The 26,322-nt window shown below is 50.5% G+C and overlaps 1 protein-coding gene across 1 annotated transcript in view; it reads left to right on the forward strand.

The window, feature by feature from the left end:
- Positions 1-243: 243 nt before the first annotated feature.
- SLC44A4 (solute carrier family 44 member 4) overlaps positions 244-26,322 on the forward strand; it is a 318,362-nt gene continuing 292,283 nt past the window's right edge. Inside the window, exon 1 of the mRNA XM_078645926.1 lies at positions 244-417. Coding sequence (XP_078502052.1) covers positions 372-417 — 46 coding nt within the window. The 5' untranslated portion in view covers positions 244-371. The remainder of the gene's footprint in view (positions 418-26,322) is intronic.

Consider the following 26,322-nt stretch of genomic DNA (forward strand, 5'->3'; position numbering starts at 1 on the left):
GTAAGGGTGGCTGGAGCCTGTGAGGGCGGGTGTGCCCTCCCTCCAGTTCCAGTTCCTAGGAGTGCGCAGCACCTCGCAGCAGGTGTGTTCAGGGGCGTGGCTTGCACTGAGCAGAGGCGCTTCCTGCAGCAGGTGTTCTGGAAGGGCGTGGACTTCCTGCAGCAGGTGTTCTGAAGGGGCGTGGCCTGTGGGAGCTGGTGGGCGGGACTGAAGTGACATCACGTCAGGCAGGTTCCACTCTGACAGGTGAGCAGAGGAAGGATTCCAGGAGAACCGTTTCAGCCTCCGAGAGAGGAAGAGGAGGGGGCGGGAGGAAGGAAGACAGCCTCCATCCATCCCCGGGACCCCCGAGCCCCGCCGGGTCACCAGCCATGGGGAAGAAGGACAAGGAGGAGAAGGAGAGCTCGGAGCCCTATGGTGAGTACAGAACCCCCAGGAGACTGTCACCCCGAGACTGACTGTCACCCCCTCAGAGACCTCCACCACATCCTGAGCGGCTGTCCGCTCCCTCCAAAATACTGCTAACTCTCTGAGACTTTTGCATTCTGGGAAACTGTCCCTTCACCTGAGAGATGTCTCCCCGAGAGTGACTGTGTCACCCCCTGAGGGACCTTCACCCCACCTGACCGGCTGCCAGCCCCCCACAGACTACTGTTAACTCGCTGAGGTGTTACTTTCTCCGAGAGACTGTTACCCGTCCTGCCAGACCGTCACCTCACCCGAGAGACTGCCAGATCCTTGTAAAATACTGTCTCATCCTGTCTGCGACTGTTGCCCTTTCTGAGATACTGTCACCCCCTAGGAGACTGTCACTTCCGACAGATGGTCAACTCGCCTACAAGACGGTCTCCCTACCTGGTATAGACTGTCATTCCCGTCTGAGAGGTCTCCGAGAATGTCATCCTTGTGAGTGACTGTCGGCTCACCAGAGGGGACAGAGAGACGGGTATCTCACTGAGCCACCGTCACTGGCTCTGAGACAAACTCTTACCCCCTGAGAGACTTCCCTGCACTACTGTCCTCCCCTTGACAGCCCGCCATTCCCTCTGGGCGAACACCACCCTCCAGAGAGACGTCCATGCCTTTCTGCCTCTCAGACTGACAGCCCCACCCCGACAGGCAACTGAGACCCCCGAGATTATCTCACACGCACCCATATAAGTAATTAGGCCCATCTCCCTACGAGCCTGCCCAGCCGGGACACTGTCAACCCCCGAGGGACTGCCACTCCCTGTGAGACGGTCAATCTACCTTCAGAGTGTGTTGCCCTGAGAGACTGTCGCTGTGTGAGACAGTGCTCCAAGTTCAGTTTCTATAGGAGGCTGTCAAACCACTAGAGATTGTGATCTCTTGAGCGGCAGTCACTTCTGCCTCGTGGGGAGGGACTGCTTCCTTCTCCAGAGACTGCAACTATGCACAAGTCCTAAAAAAAGAAGAGGGGGGCGCTGACGTCACGACATGAAGTGACGTCACGAAAGCTGGCTTGCACCATCAGACTCATTGCCTCCCCTCGCTCACCCCTTAGATGCGATTGCATCAGAGAAGCCAGCGTGTGAGCAGCGCTCTGAATGAGCTCCGATCTCGCCCCAGAGAGGCCAAAGAGTGAATGTGTGGCTCTATTTGCTCCAGTTATCGAGCTCCCGGTAAAATAAGCGGGGGGACGCCGTACACCTGCGTGGTACCCCGACTAAAGGAGGCAGTCGCCGATTGGAAGACTGTCCTCTCTCTGACAGACTATCACTTCCCTGATAGACCGTCGCCTCTGAGAGGCGCTCACCACCCGAGGGACGCCCCCCCCCCATCTTCTGGACTGTCTCCTGAATCTCGGGGTGTCCTGCATGCTTCCTCTGAGAGTGAAATGGGGGTTCGGTGTGTGATGACCACGAGCCGCTGCGTACTTGACACAGGGGAACAAAGGAGAGACAGGGTGGACTTGGTTTTATGAAAAGTTGGGACATGCTAAAAATGATTTATGTAACCAGTATGGATGGAGCAGGTTTGCCTGCCGAGCAGGCTGCAGCAATAACACACGTTAATGTTTTGAAGATAAAAAAAATACATATTGTGGTTTCTGGTGGGTTCTTGTAAAATGTAAATGTATAGCATTTATATAGCGCACTTGCCTCGCCTCGCCTCGTAGCGCTGTATTCATACCGTTGTGAAACCCATCCCGGTTTTCCTGTGAAATGTCCACTCCTGGGCACCCCCAAGGTGAAGCCAGGCATCCTAGCGCTGCTGGGGCCGTTGAGGAGATTAAGCAAGCTATTGCCCAGAGTCACAGAGTGGGACCCATGATTAGACTAGGCACCGAGGCGAGAATTATCAGGTCCGAGGAAATTGACTCCAAAAGCCGCTGAGGCAGGAATTGAACCCTGGTCCCGGGCTAGACCTCTGCATCAGGGTCTAACGCTCTAACCATTGAGCCACGCTTCTCCACTCTTAAATGAGGCCTGTACAGTTTGCAATGCATGCATTTGCTGGCTGCCAGTTGAGGTGTCTGACGAGACATCACGGCTACCAGTTAACAGGAAAAACAAAATATAAGCTGTAGAAATCAGGAGCTGGGTTCCGAGTATCTAGTTATTACATAGATACACATGTGATTTGATACAAAGACTAGCAGTTGGTTCAATCTAAGTTGAATACAGATGTGTGTGTTTGTGTGTGTTTTGGGGGCATATACATCTCACCGAGAAGGAGAAATTCAGGGAAGGGTGCGAAGGTTAAAATCAGGAGTCATGATAGCGCCGTTCAGGTGGCGTCGCGCCGCTAAGACTCTTCTTAAACTAAAACAAGTATCAGGAAATAAAACAGGCTGAAAATACGGGAGACTCTGGATAACATCAGGAGCCAGCCGATTCCTTGAAGCCTCGAGCTGCTTCTAGCCAAGGGAAACACGAGGCGCCTGTCAAACAAGCAGATTAGAGATACAATCAGGAGGCGAACTAAAAGTCATAAGACATGTAAACATCTGGAGCTTAATGATAAACTCATGAGATTATATAGGTTTATAAAACGATTAACTTGGAAATTAGTAACCGCCATATTGAGAACAGGAGAGTCTTTCGTTTTGGTGTGTTCTGTGTAAAGCGTGTTATTATTAGTCATGTCAATATAGGACAGGCTAGCTCAACTTTCCCTGTTTTCAAGTACATCAGAGACAATACATTAGTTAATAAACGTGCTATGCTGTTATTAAATTGACATTTCATTTAAACATCTTATTTGTGGCTCTTATGACAATTTTACAGGAGTTAAAGAGCCCACTGCTTTTGGGTATGAGACCTGCCCTATGCATTTTGGTACTTGTAGTTCCCGAACTGGATGGCCAGCTGACCCGAGGGTCTGTGATATCTGTGAGCTCCGCTTGAAAGAAGACTTTCTCACTAAAATTCTACAAGTGCATCAAAACAAGGCGTGTTGTACTTTTTTTAAGGTGGAAGGGAGGAATAGAGTTTCTCCGAATAAACAATTTCTGGCACTTCTCGGTGGTTGTCGTTTCAAAATGCTTTATTCGGTTTGTACAAGTACAACCATGTAGCAGCACATAAATACAGTTTCAAATTCATATTTATGTCAATTAGATAGTGAAACAGTTTAAAAAGAAAAATAACGACAATGTCCATACCATTCTTGTTTTGGTTCAATTAGTACAGGGATATCACATTTTGGGAGCAAAATTAAATTTGGTCATCCTGAATATTTTAGCAGCAGTTATTATACAAGGGAAAAAGATTTCGGACAGCCTATCATATGCATAAAATACTGCTAACATCAAATAAGCACAAAGTGCAAAAGATCATTTTGTCCCTATAGACATAATAGCAGCATTCCATATACATTAAAGGTCTGTGCAAAAGCGCTAGTGCAAAAAAAGCCAGTGCAAAAGTCAGGTACCACTTAAAATATAACAGTTAGTTATAGTTACTCTGTATATTCTAGCAGCAATTTTTATACAAAAATAAGTGCAAAAGTGCAGATGTAAAGTGCAGAAGTTCAGAGAACCTGTTATATACATAAAGTGCTAATGGACATGCCATGCCAAATAAATATGAAGGGCAGAGCTGTTAGGTCACTATAAATGTTATAGGAGCAATTTGTAACAAATAAAGATTTGTGCAAAAAACGCTAGTGCAAGGACAAGTACTATTTAAAATGTAACAATCTAGGGGATATTCGGGAGGCAAAGGTCATATTATTATAGATTTTCTTTGCCACATACATTTTAGAATGTAAGTGGCCACACGATAACACACATCCGGAGAAGCCAAATAAAATATCAGTTGCATTGCGGCTCTAGAATTGCACGTATTGTAATCTAAAAATAATTGCTTCAGATAAAACTTTCTAAAACCAGTATAAAAATTACAAAAAAGTAAAAAGTGGCAGGTGCTCTGTTTGGATTTCCCATCGCATGGACACAAACATGTTCCGGGTTTTTTTACTGTGGGGAAGGCCACAAGGTGGTGAACTATTCCCAACCTCAGACGGGCTAGAACAAAGCGATGGGAATTAATACTGACAAATGTGAGGTAGGAGGAAAGACCTGTACTAAGATTGAAATCCATATATAGTTTGAACGTACTTTGTGTTGCATACTCCTTTATTCTAATCCCTTTTGCATGGTCCAGGTAAATCAATTTGAGGTCACGTTTTGTTAAAACTGATTCTGTTAGCAAGTCTTTAAAAATGTCCTGGCCAAAAAGGGTCTTATACCAAAATTGAATGTGTTTTAGCCAGGGGATTTTGGAGTGACAGTCAAGTTTGATGCAATCAATGATTAAATCCTGGGTAAACTTGGTTTCTTCTTTAGCCCATATGGACCGCCATAGGGACAGGGGGCGTAATGCAACTAAATCTATAACATGATTTATGCCTAACTCTCTATGGGTAATCTCATTTGAGGCCGAAGCAGGGAGGCATAATAGTTGTTTGTTGTCAATAAGCATTATGAGTGAATAATTTATTGAAGAGTTTTACAAAGCGGTTTTGTCGCCTTTGAGTTACTTCAGGGCGCTGGCGGGAGAGGAGTTCTCAGGGGGCAGGTTGAATCACTGTGCATTGTTCTTCGAGTGCGTTGTGTATTTCAGTTAAACCCAAGTAGGAATAGTTATGTTTCCAAAAGTTTCTGGACTGCAGGTAGTTGAGCTGCTCAGATCCCACCCTGTGGTTCATAACTTCCGGTGTATCTGCCCTCGTGCACCCAGTGACCCTCCTTGATGTCTCCTTCCGTTCGAGGTTCTTTGCTTAATCAGGTGGGTGATGTTGGGCAGGAGGCCTGAGGTCAGCATGTAATGTGATGCCAGCCTCTGGGGTTAAGGAGGGCCCTTGCTCCAGTGCAAAGGGCGTTTCACTGTATCCTTGCCCCAGTGAACAGGGCATGTCGCTGCATCCTTGCTCCTGTGCACAGGGCATGTCACTTAATCCTTGCCCCGGTGCACCGTGCATGGGCCATTTCACTGCATCCTTGCCCCGTGCACGGGGCTATGTCACTGTATCCTTGCCCCGGTGCACGGGGCATGTCACTGCATCCTTGCCCCGGTGCACGGGGCATGTCACTGCATCCTTGCCCCGGTGCACGGGGCATGTCACTGCATCCTTGCCCCGGTGCACGGGGCATGTCACTGCATCCTTGCCCCGGTGCACGGGGCATGTCACTGCATCCTTGCCCCAGTGCACGGAGCATGTCACTGCATCCTTGCCCCGGTGCACGGGGCATGTCACTGCATCCTTGCCTTCGCTGCAGCCTTGCCCCGGTGCCAGGGGCCTGTCACTGCATCCTTTCCCCGGTGCACGGGCCATGTCACTGCATCCTTGCCCCGTTGTACGGGGCATGTCACTGCATGCTTTCCCCGGTGCATGGGCCATGTCACTGCATCCTTGCCCCGGTGTACGGGGCATGTCACTGAATCCTTGCCCCGTGCACGGGGCTATGTCACTGTATCCTTGCCCCGGTGCACGGGGCATGTCACTGCATCCTTGCCCCGGTGCACGGGGCATGTCACTGCATCCTTGCCCCGGTGCACGGGGCATGTCACTGCATCCTTGCCCCGGTGCACGGGGCATGTCACTGCATCCTTGCCCCGGTGCACGGGGCATGTCACTGCATCCTTGCCCCAGTGCACGGAGCATGTCACTGCATCCTTGCCCCGGTGCACGGGGCATGTCACTGCATCCTTGCCTTCGCTGCAGCCTTGCCCCGGTGCCAGGGGCCTGTCACTGCATCCTTTCCCCGGTGCACGGGCCATGTCACTGCATCCTTGCCCCGTTGTACGGGGCATGTCACTGCATGCTTTCCCCGGTGCATGGGCCATGTCACTGCATCCTTGCCCCGGTGTACGGGGCATGTCACTGAATCCTTGCCCCGGTGCACGGGCCATTTCACTGCATCCTTGCTCCGTGCACGGGGCATGTCACTGCATCCTTGCCCCGTTGTACGGGGCATGTCACTGCATGCTTTCCCCGGTGCATGGGCCATGTCACTGCATCCTTGCCCCGGTGTACGGGGCATGTCACTGAATCCTTGCCCCGTGCACGGGGCTATGTCACTGTATCCTTGCCCCGGTGCACGGGGCATGTCACTGCATCCTTGCCCCGGTGCACGGGGCATGTCACTGCATCCTTGCCCCGGTGCACGGGGCATGTCACTGCATCCTTGCCCCGGTGCACGGGGCATGTCACTGCATCCTTGCCCCGGTGCACGGGGCATGTCACTGCATCCTTGCCCCAGTGCACGGAGCATGTCACTGCATCCTTGCCCCGGTGCACGGGGCATGTCACTGCATCCTTGCCTTCGCTGCAGCCTTGCCCCGGTGCCAGGGGCCTGTCACTGCATCCTTTCCCCGGTGCACGGGCCATGTCACTGCATCCTTGCCCCGTTGTACGGGGCATGTCACTGCATGCTTTCCCCGGTGCATGGGCCATGTCACTGCATCCTTGCCCCGGTGTACGGGGCATGTCACTGAATCCTTGCCCCGGTGCACGGGCCATTTCACTGCATCCTTGCTCCGTGCACGGGGCATGTCACTGTATCCTTGCCCCGGTGCACGGGGCATGTCACTGCATCCTTGCCCCGGTGCACGGGGAATGTCACTGCATCCTTGCCCCGGTGCACGGAGCATGTCACTGCATCCTTGCCCCAGTGCACGGGGCATGTCACTGCATCCTTGCACCGGTGCCAGGGGCCTGTCACTGCATCCTTTCCCCGGTGCACGGGCCATGTCACTGCATCCTTTCCTCGGGGCATGTCACTGCATGCTTTCCCCGGTGCACGGGCCATGTCACTGCATCCTTGCCCCGGTGCACGGGCCATGTCACTGCATCCTTGTCCTGGTGCACACGCCATGTCACTGCATCCTTGCCCTGGTGCACAGGTCATGTCACTGCAGCCTTGCCCCGGTGTATGTCACTGCATCCTTGCCCCAGTGCATGGGGCATGTCACTGCATCCTTGCCCTGGTGCATGTTCCTGCATCCTCACTCCGGTGCATGTCACTGCATCCTTGCCCCGGTGCACGGGGCATGTCACTACAGCCTTGCACCGGTTCATGGGGCATGTCATTGCATCCTTGCACCGGGCATGTCACTGCAACCTTGCTCCGGTGCACGGAGCATGTCATTGCATCCTTGCCCTGGTGTACGGGGCATGTCACTGCATCCTTGCCCCGGTGCACGGGGCATGTCGCTGCATCCTTGCCCTGGTGCACGGGAATGTCACTGCATCCTTGCCCCGGTGCACGGGGCATGTCACTGCATCCTTGCTCCGGTGCCAGGGCATGTCGCTGCATCCTTGCCCCGGTGCACGGGGCATGTCGCTGCATCCTTGCCCCGGTGCATGGGCATGTCGCTGCATCCTTGCCCCGGTGCACGGGCATGTTGCTGCATTCTTGCCCCGGTGCACAAGCGATGTCACTGCATCCTTGCCCCGGTGCACGAAGCATGTCACTGCATCCTGTCCCCGGTGCACGGGGCATATCACTGAATCCTTGCCCCCGTGCACAGGGCATGTCACTGCATCCTTGCCCCGGTGCACAAGTCATGTCACTGCAGCCTTGCGCCGGTGCCTGGGGCATGTCACTCTGTCCTTGCCCGGGTGCATGTTGCTGCATCCTTGCTCCGGTGCATGTGGCATGTTGCTGCATCCTTGCCCCGGTGCACGGGGCATGCCGCTGCATCCTTGCCCCAGGGCACTGGGCATGCCGCTGCATCCTTGGCCCGGTGCACAGGCCATGTCACTGCATCCTTGCCTCGGTGCACAGGCCATGTCACTGCATCCTTGCCCCGGTGCACGGAGCGTGCCACTGCATCCTTGCCCCGGTGCACAGAGCGTGCCACTGCATCCTTGCCCCGGTGCACAGAGCGTGCCACTGCATCCTTGCCCCGGTGCACGGAGCGTGCCACTGCATCCTTGCCCCGGTGCACGGAGCATGCCACTGCCTCCTTGCCCCGGTGCATGGGCCATGCCACTGCATCCTTCCCCCGGTGCACAGGCCATGCCACTGCATCCTTGCCCTGGTGCACAGGCCATGTCACTGCATCCTTGCCCCGGTACACAGGCCATGTCACTCCATCCTTGCCCCGGTGCACGGGGCAAGTCACTGCATCCTTGCCCCGGTGCACGGGGCATGTCACTGCATCCTTGCCCCGGTGCACGGGGCATGTCACTGCATCCTTGCCCCGGTGCACGGGGCATGTCACTGCATCCTTGCCCTGGTGCACGGAGCATGCCACAGCATCCTTGCCCCGGGCCATGTCACTGCATCCTTCTCCGGTGCACGGGGCATGCCGCTGCATCCTTGCCCCGGTGCACGGGGCATGCTGCTGCATCCTTGCCCCGGTGCACTGGGCATGCCGCTGCATCCTTGGCCCGGTGCACAGGCCATGTCACTGCATCCTTGCCCCGGTGCACAGTCCATGTCACTGCATCCTTGCCCCGGTGCACGGAGCGTGCCACTGCATCCTTGCCCTGGTGCACAGGTCATGTCACTGCATCCTTGCTCCGATGCACGGAGCATGTCACTGCATCCTTGCCCTGGTGCACAGGTCATGTCACTGCATCCTTGCTCCGGTGCACGGAGCATGTCACTGCATCCTTGCTCCGGTGCACGGAGCGTGCCACTGCATCCTTGCCCCAGTGCACAGAGCGTGCCACTGCATCCTTGTCCCAGTGCACGGAGCATGCCACTGCATCCTTGCCCTGCTGCACGGAGCATGTCACTGCATCCTTGCCCCGGTACACGGGCCATGCCACTGCATCCTTGCCCCGGTGCACGGAGCATGCCACTGCATCCTTGCCCCGGTGCACGGGCCATGCCACTGCATCCTTCCCCCGGTGCACAGGCCATGCCACTGCATCCTTGCCCCGGTGCACAGGCCATGTCACTGCATCCTTGCCCCGGTACACAGGCCATGTCACTCCATCCTTGCCCCGGAGTACGGGGCATGTCACTGCATCCTTGCCCCGGTGCACGGGGAATGTCACTGCATCCTTGCCCCGGTGCACGGAGCATGGCACTGCATCCTTGCCCCGGTGCACGGAGCATGCCACTGCATCCTTGCCCCGGTGCACCGACCATGCCACTGCATCCTTGCCCCGGTGCACGGGGAATGTCACTGCATCCTTGCCCCGGTGCACGGAGCATGGCACTGCATCCTTGCCCCGGTGCACGGAGCATGCCACTGCATCCTTGCCCCGGTGCACGGAGCATGCCACTGCATCCTTGCCCCGGTGCACCGACCATGTCACTGCATCCTTACCCCGGAGTACGGGGCATGTCACTGCATCCTTGCCCCGGTGCACGGGGTATGTCACTGCATCCTTGCCCCGGTGCACGGGGTATGTCACTGCATCCTTGCCCCGTGCACGGGGCATGTCACTGCATCCTTGCCCCGGTGCATGGAGCATGCCACAGCATCCTTGCCCCGGGCCATGTCACTGCATCCTTCTCCGGTGCACGGGCCCTGCCGCTGCATCCTTGCCCCGGTGCACGGGGCATGCAGCTGCATCCTTGCCCCGGTGCACGGGGCATCCCGCTGCATCCTTGCCCCGGTGCACAGGCCATGTCACTGCATCCTTGCCCCGGTGCACAGGTCATGTCACTGCATCCTTGCCCCGGTGCACAGGGCATGTCACTGCATCCTTGCCCCGGTGCACGGAGCGTGCCACTGCATCCTTGCCCCAGTGCACGGAGCATGCCACTGCATCCTTGCCCCGGTGCACGGAGCATGCCACTGCATCCTTTCCCTGGTGCACGGAGCATGCCACTGCATCCTTGCCCCGGTGCACGGAGCATGCCACTGCATCCTTGCCCCGGTGAACGGAGCATGCCACTGCATCCTTGCCCTGGTGCACGGAGCATACCACTGCATCCTTGCCCCGGTGCACGGATCATGCCACTTCATCCTTGCCCCGGTGCACGGGGCATGTCACTGCATCCTTGCCCCGGTGCACGGGGCATGTCACTGCATCCTTGCCCCGGTGCACAAAGCATGCCACTGAATCCTTGCCCCGGTACACGGAGCATGTCACTGCATCCTTGCCCCGGTGCACGGGGCATGTCACTGCATCCTTGCCCTGTGCACGAGGCATGTCACTGCTTCCTGTCATCCAGAATCAGCCAAGGAGCCGTTAAGCAGGCTCTTCATGTGGTCCATTCTGGTGCCTGGTTCTGAAGTCTTTGGAGTCTGGTAATGAGTTACTTGGGGGACCACAGTACAACGTTACAGTATTCTGTGCCTGCCACGACCAGGGCTCGCCTCATCTTCACTTCGTGGTCGATGCGGAGACTAGAGTCCGCTGTCTGTTGACCCCGTTTATCTATCACTGCGTCAACTTCTGAGGTTGGCATCAAAGATAATCCTCAGGTTACTTATCTTCGGGTGGGAAGAGAGGTTCCTAGGCCTGGGTGCAGCCAAAGGTTAGCGAATGGGCTCAGTCACTGATTGCTAAAATCCTTTCGGAGCCACTCATGCCCAGGAAGTGCCCTTTATCCCCTGGAAGACATGGTCAAAGGATGAGATGATGTTTGGGGTTTACTGACCATTTCCAGGTCGAGGTGGAGTTGTGTGTCAGCCGCATAATAGTTTTAAATAAAAAATGAATAAAAAAAACTTATGTTCGAGGACCCAAGGTGTCCCATAGCAGACCACTGCAGATTGTACAGCCTGCTACTGCTGGCTGGTGATGGCTTGTGTCCAGGTGCTGGCTGGTGATGGCTTGTGTCCAGGTGCTGGCTGGTGATGGCTTGTGTCCAGGTGCTGGCTGGTGATGGCTTTTTCCAGGTGCTGGCTGGTGATGGCATGTGTCCAGATGCTGGCTGATGATGGCTGTGTCCAGGTGCTGGCTGGTGATGGCTGTTTCCAGGTGCTGGCTGGTGATGGCATGTGTCCAGATGCTGGCTGATGATGGCTGTGTCCAGGTGCTGGCTGGTGATGGCTTGCTTCCAGGTGCTGGCTGGTGATGGCTGTTTCCAGGTGCTGGCTGATGATGGTTTGTGTCCAGGTGCTGGCTGGTGATGGCTGTTTCCAGGTGCTGGCTGATGATGGTTTGTGTCCAGGTGCTGGCTGGTGATGGCTGTTTCCAGGTGCTGGCTGGTGATGGCTTGTGTCCAGGTGCTGGTTGGTGATGGCAGTTTCCAGGTGCTGCCTGATGGTGGCTGTTTCCAGGTGCTGGCTGGCGATGGCTTGTGTCCAGGTGCTGGCTGGTGATGGCTGTTTCCAGGTGCTGGCTGGTGATGGCATGTGTCCAGATGCTGGCTGATGATGGCTGTGTCCAGGTGCTGGCTGGTGATGGCTGTTTCCAGGTGCTGGCTGATGATGGTTTGTGTCCAGGTGCTGGCTGGTGATGGCTGTTTCCAGGTGCTGGCTGGTGTTGGCATGTGTCCAGGTGCTGGCTGGTGATGGCTGTTTCCAGGTGCTGGCTGGTGATGGCATGTGTCCAGGTGCTGGCTGGTGATGGCTGTTTCCAGGTGCTGGCTGGTGATGGCATGTGTCCAGGTGCTGGCTGGTGATGGCTGTTTCCAGGTGCTGGCTGGTGTTGGCTTGTGTCCAGGTGCTGGCTGGTGATGGCTGTTTCCAGGTGCTGGCTGGTGATGGCATGTGTCCAGATGCTGGCTGGCGATGGCTTGTGTCCAGGTGCTGGCTGGTGATGGCTGTTTCCAGGTGCTGGCTGGTGATGGCATGTGTCCAGATGCTGGCTGATGATGGCTGTGTCCAGGTGCTGGCTGGTGATGGCTGTTTCCAGGTGCTGGCTGATGATGGTTTGTGTCCAGGTGCTGGCTGGTGATGGCTGTTTCCAGGTGCTGGCTGGTGTTGGCATGTGTCCAGGTGCTGGCTGGTGATGGCTGTTTCCAGGTGCTGGCTGGTGATGGCTGTTTCCAGGTGCTGGCTGGTGATGGCTGTTTCCAGGTGCTGGCTGGCGATGGCTTGTGTCCAGATGCTGGCTGATGATGGCTGTGTCCAGGTGCTGGCTGGTGATGGCTGTTTCCAGGTGCTGGCTGGTGATGGCATGTGTCCAGGTGCTGGCTGGTGATGGCTGTTTCGAGGTGCTGGCTGGTGATGGCATGTGTCCAGGTGCTGGCTGGTGATGGCATGTGTCCAGATCCTGGCTGGTGTTGGCATGTGTCCAGGTGCTGGCTGGTGATGGCATCCTCCAGGAATGGTTCTGTACATGTTTGGGAGGAGCTGCTTGACTCATGCAGTTTAGCCCTGTGCCATGGGAGGGTCTGCGGCTTCCATTCTGTAGACAAGGGTTTTGACCTCGCCATACTGTATTCAATGCTAGACGTTTTGCAGTTATTTTGTCCATTTTTGGGAGACAGGGCATAATTGTGCTTTCATCTTTTGGGAGACGTTCATGCAAGCTTTGGCTGTCATGACAACACCCATTCCAGGTAGTAGGGAGTGGTCGGGGAGTGCGGAGAAACATTTGTAATAACGGGGTGCACTACAGCAGAACTAGTGACCCACGGCATCTCGCGGGCGGCAGGTAGGTAAGTAATTTTATTGTTCAGTTAATTAAAACTCACAATATAAAAACATGGCAGACACATCTAAAAACCACATAAAAACCATGCTTCTCTCGGTTTATGCAGCAAATTATAAATGATATCAGAGTATGCAGTCTTTTATATTGAGCCTGCTGATAACACGGTTTGAGTGGGAGACCGCGCCCCGTTCTCAGTTCTGATATTAAGTTGAGGATTTGAGTCATATCAAATTTAAAGTGCCTGTGCTTTAGGATGTAAACATGGACTGCGCAGTCTAGCCAACCAATAGCATGGCAGTTTGAATGTGCCTGAATGTTTGGGTGTACATAATCAGTGCTGTTTTGCTATTCACTGTTCGCTTTGTAGCTTGCGTTTAAGTCTTTCTTCCACTGTATCAAAAAACGTTGTACGTCTGCAGTTTAGCTGAGCTTCGGCTTGGTTAAAGCATAACTTTACTGCCTGCCTACAGGTCCTAATGCCTCTCTGTTTGAATATTGGATGGATTAAAGTGCATCTTATGTCCTTTAGACTAGGGCAGATACAGATGACTATACACAAGGTCCTTGTTTCCTATTACAGACAGAAAACAACAGTGGAAGATTCCCAAATACACAGCACCTAGTCAAAATTTCTCCCAGATTTTTTCGTATTGGGCCCACCCTCTGATCCTAGGGGTGGTATGTGTGCACACTCCAAAAATACCCACTGTTACAGTATAGGTTCAAAAACATGAACTAAGAAGATTTAAGAAAGGACAAGGTGCACCACTTAAACGTTTGTAAAGACTGTTTTCTCTAATAGCAAAAACAGCAATAATCACAATCAAATGCTTCTTGTATTTTTGGTGATTCTTTATTCAATTCCTTTGTGAAAAAAACGGTTGTACACAGGATCTACAGCCGACGCGTTTCGTCCTCAAGGACTTCTTCAGGGCTGTTACAAAAAAAGACAATATACAAAACATACAATTAAAACTTTAGACATAGATATTTTAAAAGGCAATTAAGCTACTGCATAAAATGCCGGGCTTCAACAACAGTTCATCTCATGAGCTTATTCTGGTTCAGATCATGCGTTATCTATACCCACACGTCTAGGTGTAGTTACCACCAACTTCGGGAGGTTGTTATACAAAGCAATGGTTAACAGCTTCATACAAGGTCCTTGTTTCCTATTCCATAAAGGCAGCAAGTCCGCTCTTCTGGACTCCTTTTCCAAGGCGGCAGGTGCGGAAGGATTGGTAAAATGCCAAAACGTAGCATTTGGAATTTTCCTTTTATCTTCATTTTAACTCATGTTTTGAAATAACTCACGGGAAGGAGGTGGATATCCCACCCACACACCCCACAAAATGTTTCATCTGCCTGCGTTTATGATTTTGTTAATGTTTTCTTTCCATTCTCTCATATTTTGACAAGATCTGTCCCAGATTAACTCTGTTAAGCAATCTGTGTGGCAAACTCCTTTTTAGGTCTTGCCTGTTTGCAAAAGACCCCTTGTGGACCGTACCGAAACTTACAGTGGGTTTAGAGCCCGCCCATTGCTTACCATTGGTTGGCTTCATTGTTACTCTCATTAGCTTGCTTCTTATTCGAGGATATCCCTTCATTTTATTGTGTTTGTCCTTTCACTGGAGCATAGCCTTTCCCCAATCCTTTTGATTGGCTGACATGCATCTTTCTATTGAGGGAACAACTTCTTTTTCTTTCAGTATTCCATGAGACTGCATGTGTTTTCCCCCCACAGCCTAAAGCTCACCCACTGCTCCCCGTGCCCACTCCCCATTGTTTTCCTTCAATCACTCCTCTATTGCTCCCCTACCCTTTGTGGTCCTTAAAATACTTTTTACATTTGTTGGAGGACGTGGAAGTTACTACTTGCTGCAGTACTGGTTTATATTAGAGAAATACGCTTTTGTGTGACTGAAACCCCATTTTTTAATTTACTATTCCAGGTGGCTAACCACAGACCATTTCAGCCATCTTGGATTGGTAAATAATTAAAAACAAAAACATTCATGCAACATTCAGCCGGCCCATCCGTCCATGGTGATGCTTGAGTGCACATATTGCATCGCACATGCACGAGCGCCTATTGAATGATAGTCGCATAAAATCATGACGTGTTCACACTCATCCACTTGTCTTGTCATCATGTATTTTTCCTCTATTGGCTGATGCTGTACAGCATCGACAAGAATATTTTGCCTAAAAAGCATTGTCAAAACCAATGGATAGCATAAAAGAGAGACCTATTGGCTTTGCTGATGCTTATTGAAAGCGATTACAAAATATACACATCTGTCTCGCATTGTGCTATGCCGGAAGGAAGGGGTCAGGTAGGTACAAGTACAACCAGAGACTGCCTCGTACCACACCATTAGTAGGTTTCGTCTGCAATGTGCATGAACTGTGCTTGTGAAAACTATTATATTTAATGTATCTTAAAAGGGACTTACATTCCGCCTTCACTTTTTAGTGGTCCGTATGCTTGCCAGTTTACTTTCCTCTGTTTTTATTGGTTGCAGAAGCACCCCACTAAACGCCTAATATTACTATATCTTACTACTAACAGGCAGTCACAAGTGCATTTACCTTGCAGGCGCGAGGGTCATGATTTGAATGGTGCAGCAGGTGCAGTGGCACCGGGCCCAACAGTTGTGGAACTTTTTTGCTGACGTTAAGCTGCACTACGTTTACTGTTTACCAATACTTATCTTCCCCTGGCTGTAGGCATTTCAAATCTGCTTGTTTAAGTCTGATTTAGAGGGTGGATCTTTTAACTAATTTTCACATTCTTTATGATATTGTTCTGCTAATAATTTGCTTTTTCTGTGTCATGTGTTTGCTGTTGGCCCTTTATGTAGTGTACATCCGAACAAACTGATTGTAGAGTTTTACATGACCACACACTCTGGTGCTCTGAAGGGATTTTTTAACCTCCTTTATCCGTTGGGACAGTTTTGGTATAGCACTGCAACGCCAGACAACTGCCGCAGAGTCTTGGATTGTAAACATAGTCTTGTGTCTGTTCTAAAAGTATTCTCTGAGTTTTGTGATTGCATCCTGTTTCTTCTACTGGCTGGGAAGGGAGGCAGTGGAGTATAAATAGCAGTGAATGAAATAACTGCAGCTTCTGTACATTGTTGTCTCATTGCGTCAAAGCTTGTCGCTGTGAGCGTGAGTGTTTTGTGACTGGAGGGGATTTGTACTGCTGTTCTTTTTTCAGAAGCTATCCATTATTTTGGAATACTTCAATACAAATAAATAAAAAATTCTTCTTTGGTGCAAGTTCTCCACTTTTTTAACACCGAACGTTTAACTTAGTAACCAGGAAGGTGGTGAGACTGGCTTTTTTTCGGACTGGCCTTTACTGTGCAGATTGAATTGTTCTAGCACCAAAACCATGTTAGATCGTTAGCTCTATTTTCTGTTGGCCATATGAATAGCAATGTGGTAACTGAGCAATACTCTGTAAACTGAAACAGGAGTTATTTCCTAATAGTGAGAATTTTACCATTCATCTTTCCATAGAAGTAAAATGCATTCATATTTATTTTCATACTTTAAACACAAGGTATTTTAGCTTAATAATTGCTATAAAAGGTTTGAGTTCTCCAAAGTAATTTAAACAACCTCCTGAATTTTCGTTGTTATATGAAGATCAACTGCACATTCTTAAAGCAGGCAAACGCTTTATCTAATTTAGATTGATTTATGCCCGTTGTATAGTTTAATAATAGCTAAATACGGTTTCAGTTGCCCAAAGTAATTTTAATAGCCTCCTGTATTTTTGCTGTTATGTAATATAGGAACACCAACTGCACATTCTTAAAACAGGCAAAGCGCTGTTTTCTGGCAGGCACTAGGGTCATGATTTCAATGGTGCAGCAGGTGCAGTGGCAACGGGACTTATTATAACAAATGCCTGGAAAGAAATAAAGTATTTATTACAACATACAATCTTATAAGTATATAGCATAATACTTGAAAATGTCACAGTGTAAAATTGTAAACCATAAGGACCATGATACCAATGACAATGCAAGTGCAAATATTTACTTTATGCTCATTATTGTTTCAGAGTTTTTTTCATGTTGAAGGTTTGTTTGCAATAATAAAAAAAGTGCAGTGCAAAACAAAAAAAAACTTCTTAAAAGAAATCTATCATAAAAGAAAAACTTGCTCATCTCCATAAAACAATAATCTCACTTATATTGCACAACAGCTCAAATGCTCATTTAAGAAATGTAAAGTTAATTTTTATTTGCTTATCTTAACAATGTAAAATAACCAAACAACACCTTTTCATGTAGTTTTCGTAATCCTTTTTTTGGATTTGCAAAAACAGCGTTCACGCTGTACTTGTATGTTTTTTCATCCACCCTTTACCTATTCTCCCCATAGCTGCACCACTTTCAAGCCTACCTATCAGGTACATTTTTTTTATATCTTTGTCCTCCACCATTTACCTAATCCTCCCTTTTTATAATACCACTAGTAAGAGCACAATATATTGCCTTTTTGTACATAAATGAGACATAACTCTTTAACAGACTTTCTGTAACCTATGTTGAACAACTACTCAGCAACTTACAACAAAACAACATCTTCTTATTAATCACTTTGGTGAAACTTAACGCATTTACTAATGCTTGTTTCTGATTATGTATACTTTGGGTTTGTTTTCTGGCAGGGCTTGTGGTGTCTTTCTGCTCTGTTAGTCGCTAATACAATGTATGGTGCAGGAAGGACTCACAAAGGTCTGCCCGCTCTACTGGCTTCCAGTGGAATCTAGGATCAACTAAAATAACTCTGCTTTACCCTTAAAGAGTACTGGGGCTCGGTACTGGCTGCCTACAAAAACGAGCACCTTTAGGTACCTCCAGAAGCCTGCAATCTACCGTAGCTCACCTGATCCACCAACCCCTTCTTAAGAGATTACAGCATGGAGGAAGATCCGGGAGGGTCCAAGGTAATGGGATCCCTTTGGCACAGCCTTCCTTTTAAATCCTCTCCGCATGGAAAGGACTCGGGGGTTGTGCATCCAGATCCATTCTATGCACCCGGTTGGAAAGTCACTGCTACCTAGTGGAGAGGGCTGCTGGTGTCTGGTGAATGATAAAACTCATGCACAAATAAAGCACATGACTGCAGACAGTGTCTCTTTGCTGCACACTGTGTCTGTTCTGTAAGTCATAGGGCTGCATCAGTGGCAGCTCCCCGCAAAGGCGGAGTAGCGTCGCCCCATTGCTTTGCAGCAAGGAAATAAAGGAAAAATAAAATAACTCAAGGTTATTATCAATTTATGTTTATCTGCTGCGGCAGCTTTGTGGGCAGGGCTGCTCTGATGACAGAGGAGCAGGGGGAGGCGTGGTGGCACACTGTACATGCGCACGCATTGCAGCGTTGTGATTGGCTTAGGTGAGCCTGGGTGCTTCCTTTTCTATTCTGGCCTGCAGAGACGATGGGGGAGAGATGCGGTGAGGAGGTGCTTTGTTTTTTTTTTTTTGTTTTGTGTACACCCCTTTGGCCACCACTGGGCTTTACACTGCAGTCGCTTCTGCTCCTGTGAAGCCGTAGTAGGGTGAAGAATGGGGGAAAAGGGGAGAAAGATAAAATACAAAAATCACTTACCTGCCAGCTCTCTTCCCTCCTCTCTGTCCTCTTCCTGGCATCTGTTCGAACAGGAAGCATCCAATGAAGTGAGGGTAACTCTTAAATTACTATCAATAGGCATAGTATTGATTGTTGATACAATCCGCACTTCCTGCCTGTACAAACAGTTGCTAGACTTCCCAGAATTGGGCTCTATAACCCTGGGAAATTCCTCTTCTTGGGATAAGAGTGGCAACAAATTTTCAGCCCACACGTCTTCGACTATATTAAGAGTGTGTGGGACCATAGGCTCCAGTCACTGGTGATTCCTAATCACAGCACCAATCTCTTCACCTGACCCCCTATCTGTCTTGGCATACAGAAATCTCAAGATATCTGTCGGAGCACAAACTTTAAGTTGGATAGTGATATGTGCATTAGATATTGTGCGTGCTTCAATCGCCATGAGTCCCGGCACTAGGTCATAACTTGCGAAAGAAACCCAAATTTAGATCTTGCATACCAGCTGAAGTTGGGGGCCTTTCCACATCTATAATATCGCTCCTATTAATCGAGTAGCAGTGTCTGGTTTCACGGAACCAGTAAATGACTTTATTTGTCACGGACTCCTTGTTTCCCCATGACCCAATGGGCAGTTTTGGAACATGGACAAGATATACAGCTGCCCTAGCACTGCCCCCCCCCCGTCGGGCCCCATTTTTCGTCAACCGGTAACTAACAGGAGGGGTAGCGCAGATCCCTGCCACTGCTCCTTACTTACAACCCCAGACTCTCCAAACAGCCTCCCTCCACACAACCTCGGCGGAGGCATCCATTACACACTATTTCGGAGGATTTTGTAACATGGGTGGGGCTGTGGAGGGCAGGACCTACATTTAGGGGTGGACAGTACGGGCTGAAGGGCTAGATGGAGAATTAACCTTACCACAGCATGTCTTTGGTCTCTCCACACCCACTGAAGTGTGGCTCAATGGTTAGAGCGGCAGACCCTGATGCAGAGTTCTAGCCCGGGACCAGGGTTCAATTCTCCGCCTCGGCGGGTCTTGGGCTCAAAATTCCACGGACCTGATAATTCTCGCCTCGGTGCCTATTCCAATCATGGAGTCCCACTCTGCAACTCTGGGCAATAGCTTGCTTAATCTCCACAACGGCCCCCACAACGCTAAGGATGCCTGCCTCCACCTTGGGGGTGCCCAGGAGTGGACACCTCACAGGGAAAGCCAGGATGGGTTCCACAGCGGTATTCGTACAAGCGCCTTGAGACCCTTGCGGGTGAGTAGTGCGCTATACAAGTATCAATTTACATTTTACTCTCCCACCCCTACAACAAAACATATGGGTTTTAGTATATCCCTCAACAAGGTTTCCAATAGCAGCGATGAGGATTTTAACCTGCTCTTTTAACTCTTGAATGATCTCCATCATGCTCCGAAACAACGTAATAGTCTCAAAGATCATGCAATCTCTCCCTATAGGGGCGCAACTCTGATTCAGAATCCACATTGTCCAGGACAGAATACCTATTGCTGCTTTCTATCATTGAAGCCGCATGGGTTATAGATATACTGTCAAGGCAGGCAAGATTAGATGGACCCTTGTTCTTCTCTGGCGCCGAGACAAGGCATGTCAAAGGCGGCTTTTCAAACATTTTATGGATACGCTTTGTTGGTGCACTGGAATGGGCCGTTGGGCTTAGATTCGGTAGCCCAAAGTTAGATGAAATAATATCAGTGCACTCTGACAAGAGTGATTCAATTCTGCCAATTACATCATCATCAATTTTCCTGATAGACCTTTTTTTCCCCTTTGGTGCCCTAGGAGCCCTGTCCGTAGCCTTGCGTTTTCCCATGTCGCCAAGCCGGGATAATAACTCATGGGTAAGCGAGAGAGAGGCAAACAAGGGTCCCGATCATCTTTAGAGTACAGTTCCAGGTATGCTTGGGTAACAATCCTTATTGCAGTCAGTATCCCCCGTGGCTGAGCCATGGGGGGTGGCCCTGTCTTGCATCTTCCTGTCGATGACAGACACAGGACTGGCCTGCCCGGGCATGGCCGCGCACGTCCTGTGCTGCGGGAGCCCCGAGCTGGCTTCATGCGCCTCCGGACGCGGGAAGAACACGTTGGCGCTCTCTGGCGCAAGGACTGTTGGGGGATGGAGTCCCCAGGCAAAGTGAGGCGTGCGGCAATGAACAGGAAGCAGGATAGGCTCCCCCAAGCCAAACACAATGCTACAATGCAGCGTTGTCATTGGTCTGAGCGCCATGGTTCAGAGCTCCAATGGGGAATGGGAGCCTGGGCATGTTCTGCACCCAGCGCACTTAAGAAGGTGCCTCCACTCCTCCCCCAGTGCAGCATAGCCACGCACCACAAAACTGCCTGAGCTCAGAAAAATAAAATGATAATATCATCCTGTTATTATCATTTTCTTTTTCGCTGTGCTGAAAGGCAGTGGTGTGACTCTCCATTGCCTTAGCAGAGAAGCCACCACTGTAACACTGTGTCGCTGTGCTGAAAGTCACAAGCTGCACACTGTCTCTCACAGGAATGCACACTGTGTCTTTCCTGTATGTCACAGGGCTGCACACTGTCTCAGCTGTAAGTCAAAGGGCTGCACACTGTCTCCGCTGTAAGTCACAGGGCAGCACAATGTGTCTCTTTTGTCAGTCACAGGACTTCACACTGTGTCTTTCCTGTATGTCACAGGCCTGCACACTGTCTCAGCTGTAAGTCACAGGGCAATCAATATTTCAAAAAAACTAGAGCGACCCATACATCCTTGTGAGCTGGGTGTTGCATTGGAGCAAAAAACACAATGTTCACAAGGAACTAATTTATCAAAACAATACAGAATGTGCAAGCTAATATAACTAGCTCAGATTAATCTAAGACATAAGGATTCAAAACCCGACCTTACTCATTCGGTCAGAGCAAAATTACCAGAAGACTACATACTTTAAAATATCATAGGAGAAATTCTCTAAAAAAAGTCCAAAACAAAAGTTTGTCAAAGTAGTGCTCACTTCAGCCGCAGTGAGTAGGATTTATTCTGCAGTCGCAATCATTACCACAGATGATTAAGAATTTAAGAATTAAGAATTTGAAAATTTACACTACAAGCACATCAGTGTGATTTGTGAGCCCCAGTGAAGTGACCATGACCTAACGTGGTGAATACTAAGAGAAAAAGTAAATCAGCTTGAAGGTGACAAGAGTGTCACCTTCAAGCTGATTTTCCTCATGTGTATTCCTATATGATAGATACGTCTAGCCGCAGATTCCTTAACTTAGAATATCCCCAGGCGTCAGACTGGATCCAGAAAATTTTGCGCAGCAGCACCTCTGCGCAACCGGGGGGCGGCGCCGTACGGCTCCGCCCTGATGTCGTCCATGGACGTGACTGAAGTGTACCCTGTCAGCACAGGGTGGGAAACCTGAGCACACCTGTGTGCTTAACTGAGCAAAAGTAATGCAAAACTTATTGTTCCAGAAAAAGTTTTATTCACTTTTCTTTTTCGTTGATATATTCATAGTTCCATTTTACAGTGGTAATTTCACTGCGACTTCAACTTTATGATCAATTGTTCAACAAATGAGAACACGAGTGAATCCAAAGTATTCAAATTCCATAGGGTGATACAATGTATAATTCCTCTCCCCGATGCATTTCGAGCCTAATGGCTCTTCGTCAGGGGGTACACTGTCAACAAAGTAAAACAAGGTAATATAAGTAAGGAACGTAATCTGTGTGAGGGCGAGCATAATTATAAACGTATATTGCCGAAACTAGCACCAAGTGTCCAAGATCATTATAAAACACCAGCGAGTGCACATGCGTGTGAAAAAGTGGAAGAGAAACATTCAGGGTGAACCGGTGTAGAGAAATTAAAAAAGCGGAACTACTGGACATGAAGAAAGATTATCGTAGGAAAATAGTAAACGAGGATCCAAAAGGAATATGAGTGTGGCGTGCGCCCCAAAGTAAACCAAGTGATACGTGAAAAATAAAGGTGACTGACATGCGCTTACCGAGGAACGGATAGTTGGAATAACCATGCATCACCGAAAACTGTCTGTGATGGGTACAGCTTAGAAAACGCCAACAGCCGCAGTGAGTAGGATTTATTCTGCAGTCGCAATCATTACCACAGATGTATTTCCTTATACATTAAGAATTTGAAAATTTACACTACAAGCACATCAGTGTGATTTGTGAGCCCCAGTGAAGTGACCATGACCTAACGTGGTGAATACTAAGAGAAAAAGTAAATCAGCTTGAAGGTGACAAGAGTGTCACCTTCAAGCTGATTTTCCTCATGTGTATTCCTATATGATAGATACGTCTAGCCGCAGATTCCTTAACTTAGAATATCCCCAGGCGTCAGACTGGATCCAGAAAATTTTGCGCAGCAGCACCTCTGCGCAACCGGGGGGCGGCGCCGTACGGCTCCGCCCTGATGTCGTCCATGGACGTGACGTCAGAGGAGCCATAAATGCCCCGCCCGCCCCGACACGCCGACATCAGTTTTCGTCAGAAGACTTTTTTCCGCATCAGAACGTGAAGCCACCACCAAAAACTGTGAAAATATGGGAACAGTGTGCAGAAAAAGAAAAAACAAGGTATGGTGAAAAACATCACCGTAGAAAGACAGTTCCAGGCACCGAATATTGTAAACTGAGGGAGGGAAAAGAACAGAGCACCACTCTGGGAGGGACCCCCACAATTGTTTAAGTCCAAAACCTTCCCCGGAGGCAGAAGAAGATGCAGAGCATAGGCAGGATTCGAACTCTTGGCCTGTGTGAACCTGTGCTACCAGAGGCACAAGACTTACCATTGAGCCATAGCTCCACGGTGAACTATCACCTGAGCCAGCAGAGAGGCTGCAACCACAATATATGGCAGTGAAGGACAACCATTCCAGAACCCAGGAGTAAGGACAAACTACCATAAGACGTCCCCCAAAAGGAGACGTCAGATCCGTATAATGGACCTACCGAATGAAGCATTACAGAGACTCACATCAGACAACCGAGGTTAAGGGTTGTAAAGGACACCTGGCATATGAGCATACCGTTCAATCACAAGGATGGGTAGAGCAGAGCCATGAAACAGAATGTAGCCTCGTGAGTCGGAGTGAAGAGAACACGTCACCCCGCAGAGGAATAAAGCCACCCAAAGGGAGGCGATGGCAAGAAGCCCAACCTGAAAGGGTTGTCGCAGGACGGTGAGGACGGGTGGGCGTTAAGGAATCTGCGGTTAGACTATGTCTCTACCAGATACATAGTTACCGGTGATACGTAACTCGTTCATCTGATAGAGACGCCTAGCCGCACATTCCTTAACTTAGAATAGATACCAAAGCCATACTCCTAGAGGAGGCGGGACTGCGACTGAACGCCACTAAGGTCCAGAGAGAACCTAGCCATGCGCAAACTTTTCCGGATCCAGTCTGACGCCTGGGGATATTCTAAGTTAAGGAATCTGTGGCTAGACTATGTCTCTACCAGATACATTGTTACCGAAGGTAAGTAACTCGTTCAATAGGTACTCCTCCTTACCACCAGGATATAATCAGGAGATAGACGCCTTGTGCTGATAATGGTAAGCCATGGCGCGCCAATTGGTCTTAGCCCTTCTCACTTACCACACTGTATTTCCTCCGCCCTATTGATACTTTTCCTTCATTAGTCCCCAGAAACACTGTCCTGAAGAGACCCTGTATCAAGAGAGGGTCAAAACGTTGTCAACACTAACACACCTCTTTGCAAGGGATGAGGCCTGGCTATCATGCCTCTGTGCAAGCGATGGGGCCAGCGTAATGCATCTCTGTGCAAGGGATGGGGCCTGCGTAACACGCCTCTGTGCAAAGAATGGGACCTGCGTAACATGCCTCTGTGTAAGGGATGGGGCCTGGTTATCACGCCTCTGTGCAAGGGATGGGGCCTGGTTATCACGCCTCTGTGCAAGGGATGGGGACTGCGTAACACACCTCTGTGCAAGGGATGTGTCCTACCTATCACGCCTCTGTGCAAGGGATGGGGCCGGCGTAACGCACCTCTGTGCAAGTGATGGGGCCTGCGGAACACACCTCTGTGCAAGGGATGTGTCCTGCCTATCACGCCTCTGTGCAAGGAATGGGGCCTGCATAACACGCCTCTGTGCAAGAGATAGGGCCTGCTTATCACGCCTCTCTGCAAGGGATGGGTCCTGCTTATCATGCTTCTGTGCAAGGGATTGGGCCTGCTTACCACACTGTTGTGCAAGGGATGGGGCCGGCGGAACACACCTCTGTGCAAGGGATGTGTCCTGCCTATCACGCCTCTGTCCAAGGAATGGGGTCTGCATACACGCCTCAGTGCAAGAGATGGGGCTTGCATAACACCCCTCTGTGCAAGGAATGGGGTCTGCATAACACGCCTCTGTGCAAGAGATGGGGCTTGCGTAACACGCCTCTGTGCAAGGGATGGGGCCTGGTTATCACGCCTCTATGCAAGGGATGGGGCCTGGTTATCACGCCTCTGTGCAAGGGATGGGGCCTGGCTATCACGCCCTGTGCAAGGGATGGGGGGCCTGGTTATCACGCTTCTGTGCAAGGGATGGGGCCTGCTTATCATGCTTCTGTGCAAGGGATGGGGCCTGGTTATCACGCCTCTGTGCAAGGGATGGGGCCTGGTTATCACGCCTCTATGCAAAGGATGGGGCCTGGTTATCACGCCTCTGTGCAAGGGATGGGGCCTGGTTATCACGCCTCTGTGCAAGGGATGGGGGGGCCTGGTTATCATGCTTCTGTGCAAGGGATGGGGCCTGGTTATCACGCCTCTGTGCAAGGGATGGGGCCTGGTTATCACGCCTCTATGCAAGGGATGGGGCCTGGTTATCACGCCTCTGTGCAAGGGATGGGGCCTGGCTATCACGCCTCTGTGCAAGGGATGGGGGGCCTGGTTATCATGCTTCTGTGCAAGGGATGGGGCCTGGTTATCATGCTTCTGTGCAAGGGATGGGGCCTGCCTATCACGCCTATGTGCAAAGGCTCATCACCCCTCTGTGCAAGGGATGGGGCTTGTGTAACACGCCCCATCCCTTGCACAGAGGGGTGAAAAGCAGGCCTGCCTTTCACCCTTCTGTGCAAGGGATGGGGGCACTTGCTCTGAAGCTTTGCACCTGAGATTGGCCTCATCTCCAGGTCGATCCCAGTCAGGATTCCTATGTGATCACATTTGTCCTTCCAGACCTTCCTTGAAATAAAACCTAACTGGAATCCTTTCCACTTAGTCATGGGGCAGCCCAGGGTGTGGGTGGATTCTAGGAGTGAATTTTGCCTGGCACTTTTCAAGTCTAAAATTAACCCAGTTTGGGCTGCCTTCCCAAGCCAGGCTCCAAGCCGGAACTCGCGGAATCTGTCTGCATGAATGGGCGGGACTGTTCTGCTCCACCAGTCATGGAAAGACCTCGGTCGGGCGGGCAGTAAACAAAGACGCCAGGGGTGCTCGGGCTGCTGGGAGTGCTGCACCCTCCTACAGTGGGAATGGTGCCCCCTGGGGAGACATCCCATCCGCGGCGCCCGGTGGCTGAACAGTCCAGTCTTTGTGGCAGGTGAAAGGTAAACCCTTCCCGCCCAGGTACACAAAGACGGAGAGCCGGACGGAATGAACGAGCCGGAACACGCGGCCTCTCGCTGTGAGCTGAAATCCGGTTTCGGTCGCCAGCCTGCTAATTTATTT

This window comes from Lissotriton helveticus, chromosome 5_1, assembly GCF_964261635.1.
Source record: "Lissotriton helveticus chromosome 5_1, aLisHel1.1, whole genome shotgun sequence".
Lineage (NCBI taxonomy): Eukaryota > Metazoa > Chordata > Amphibia > Caudata > Salamandridae > Lissotriton > Lissotriton helveticus.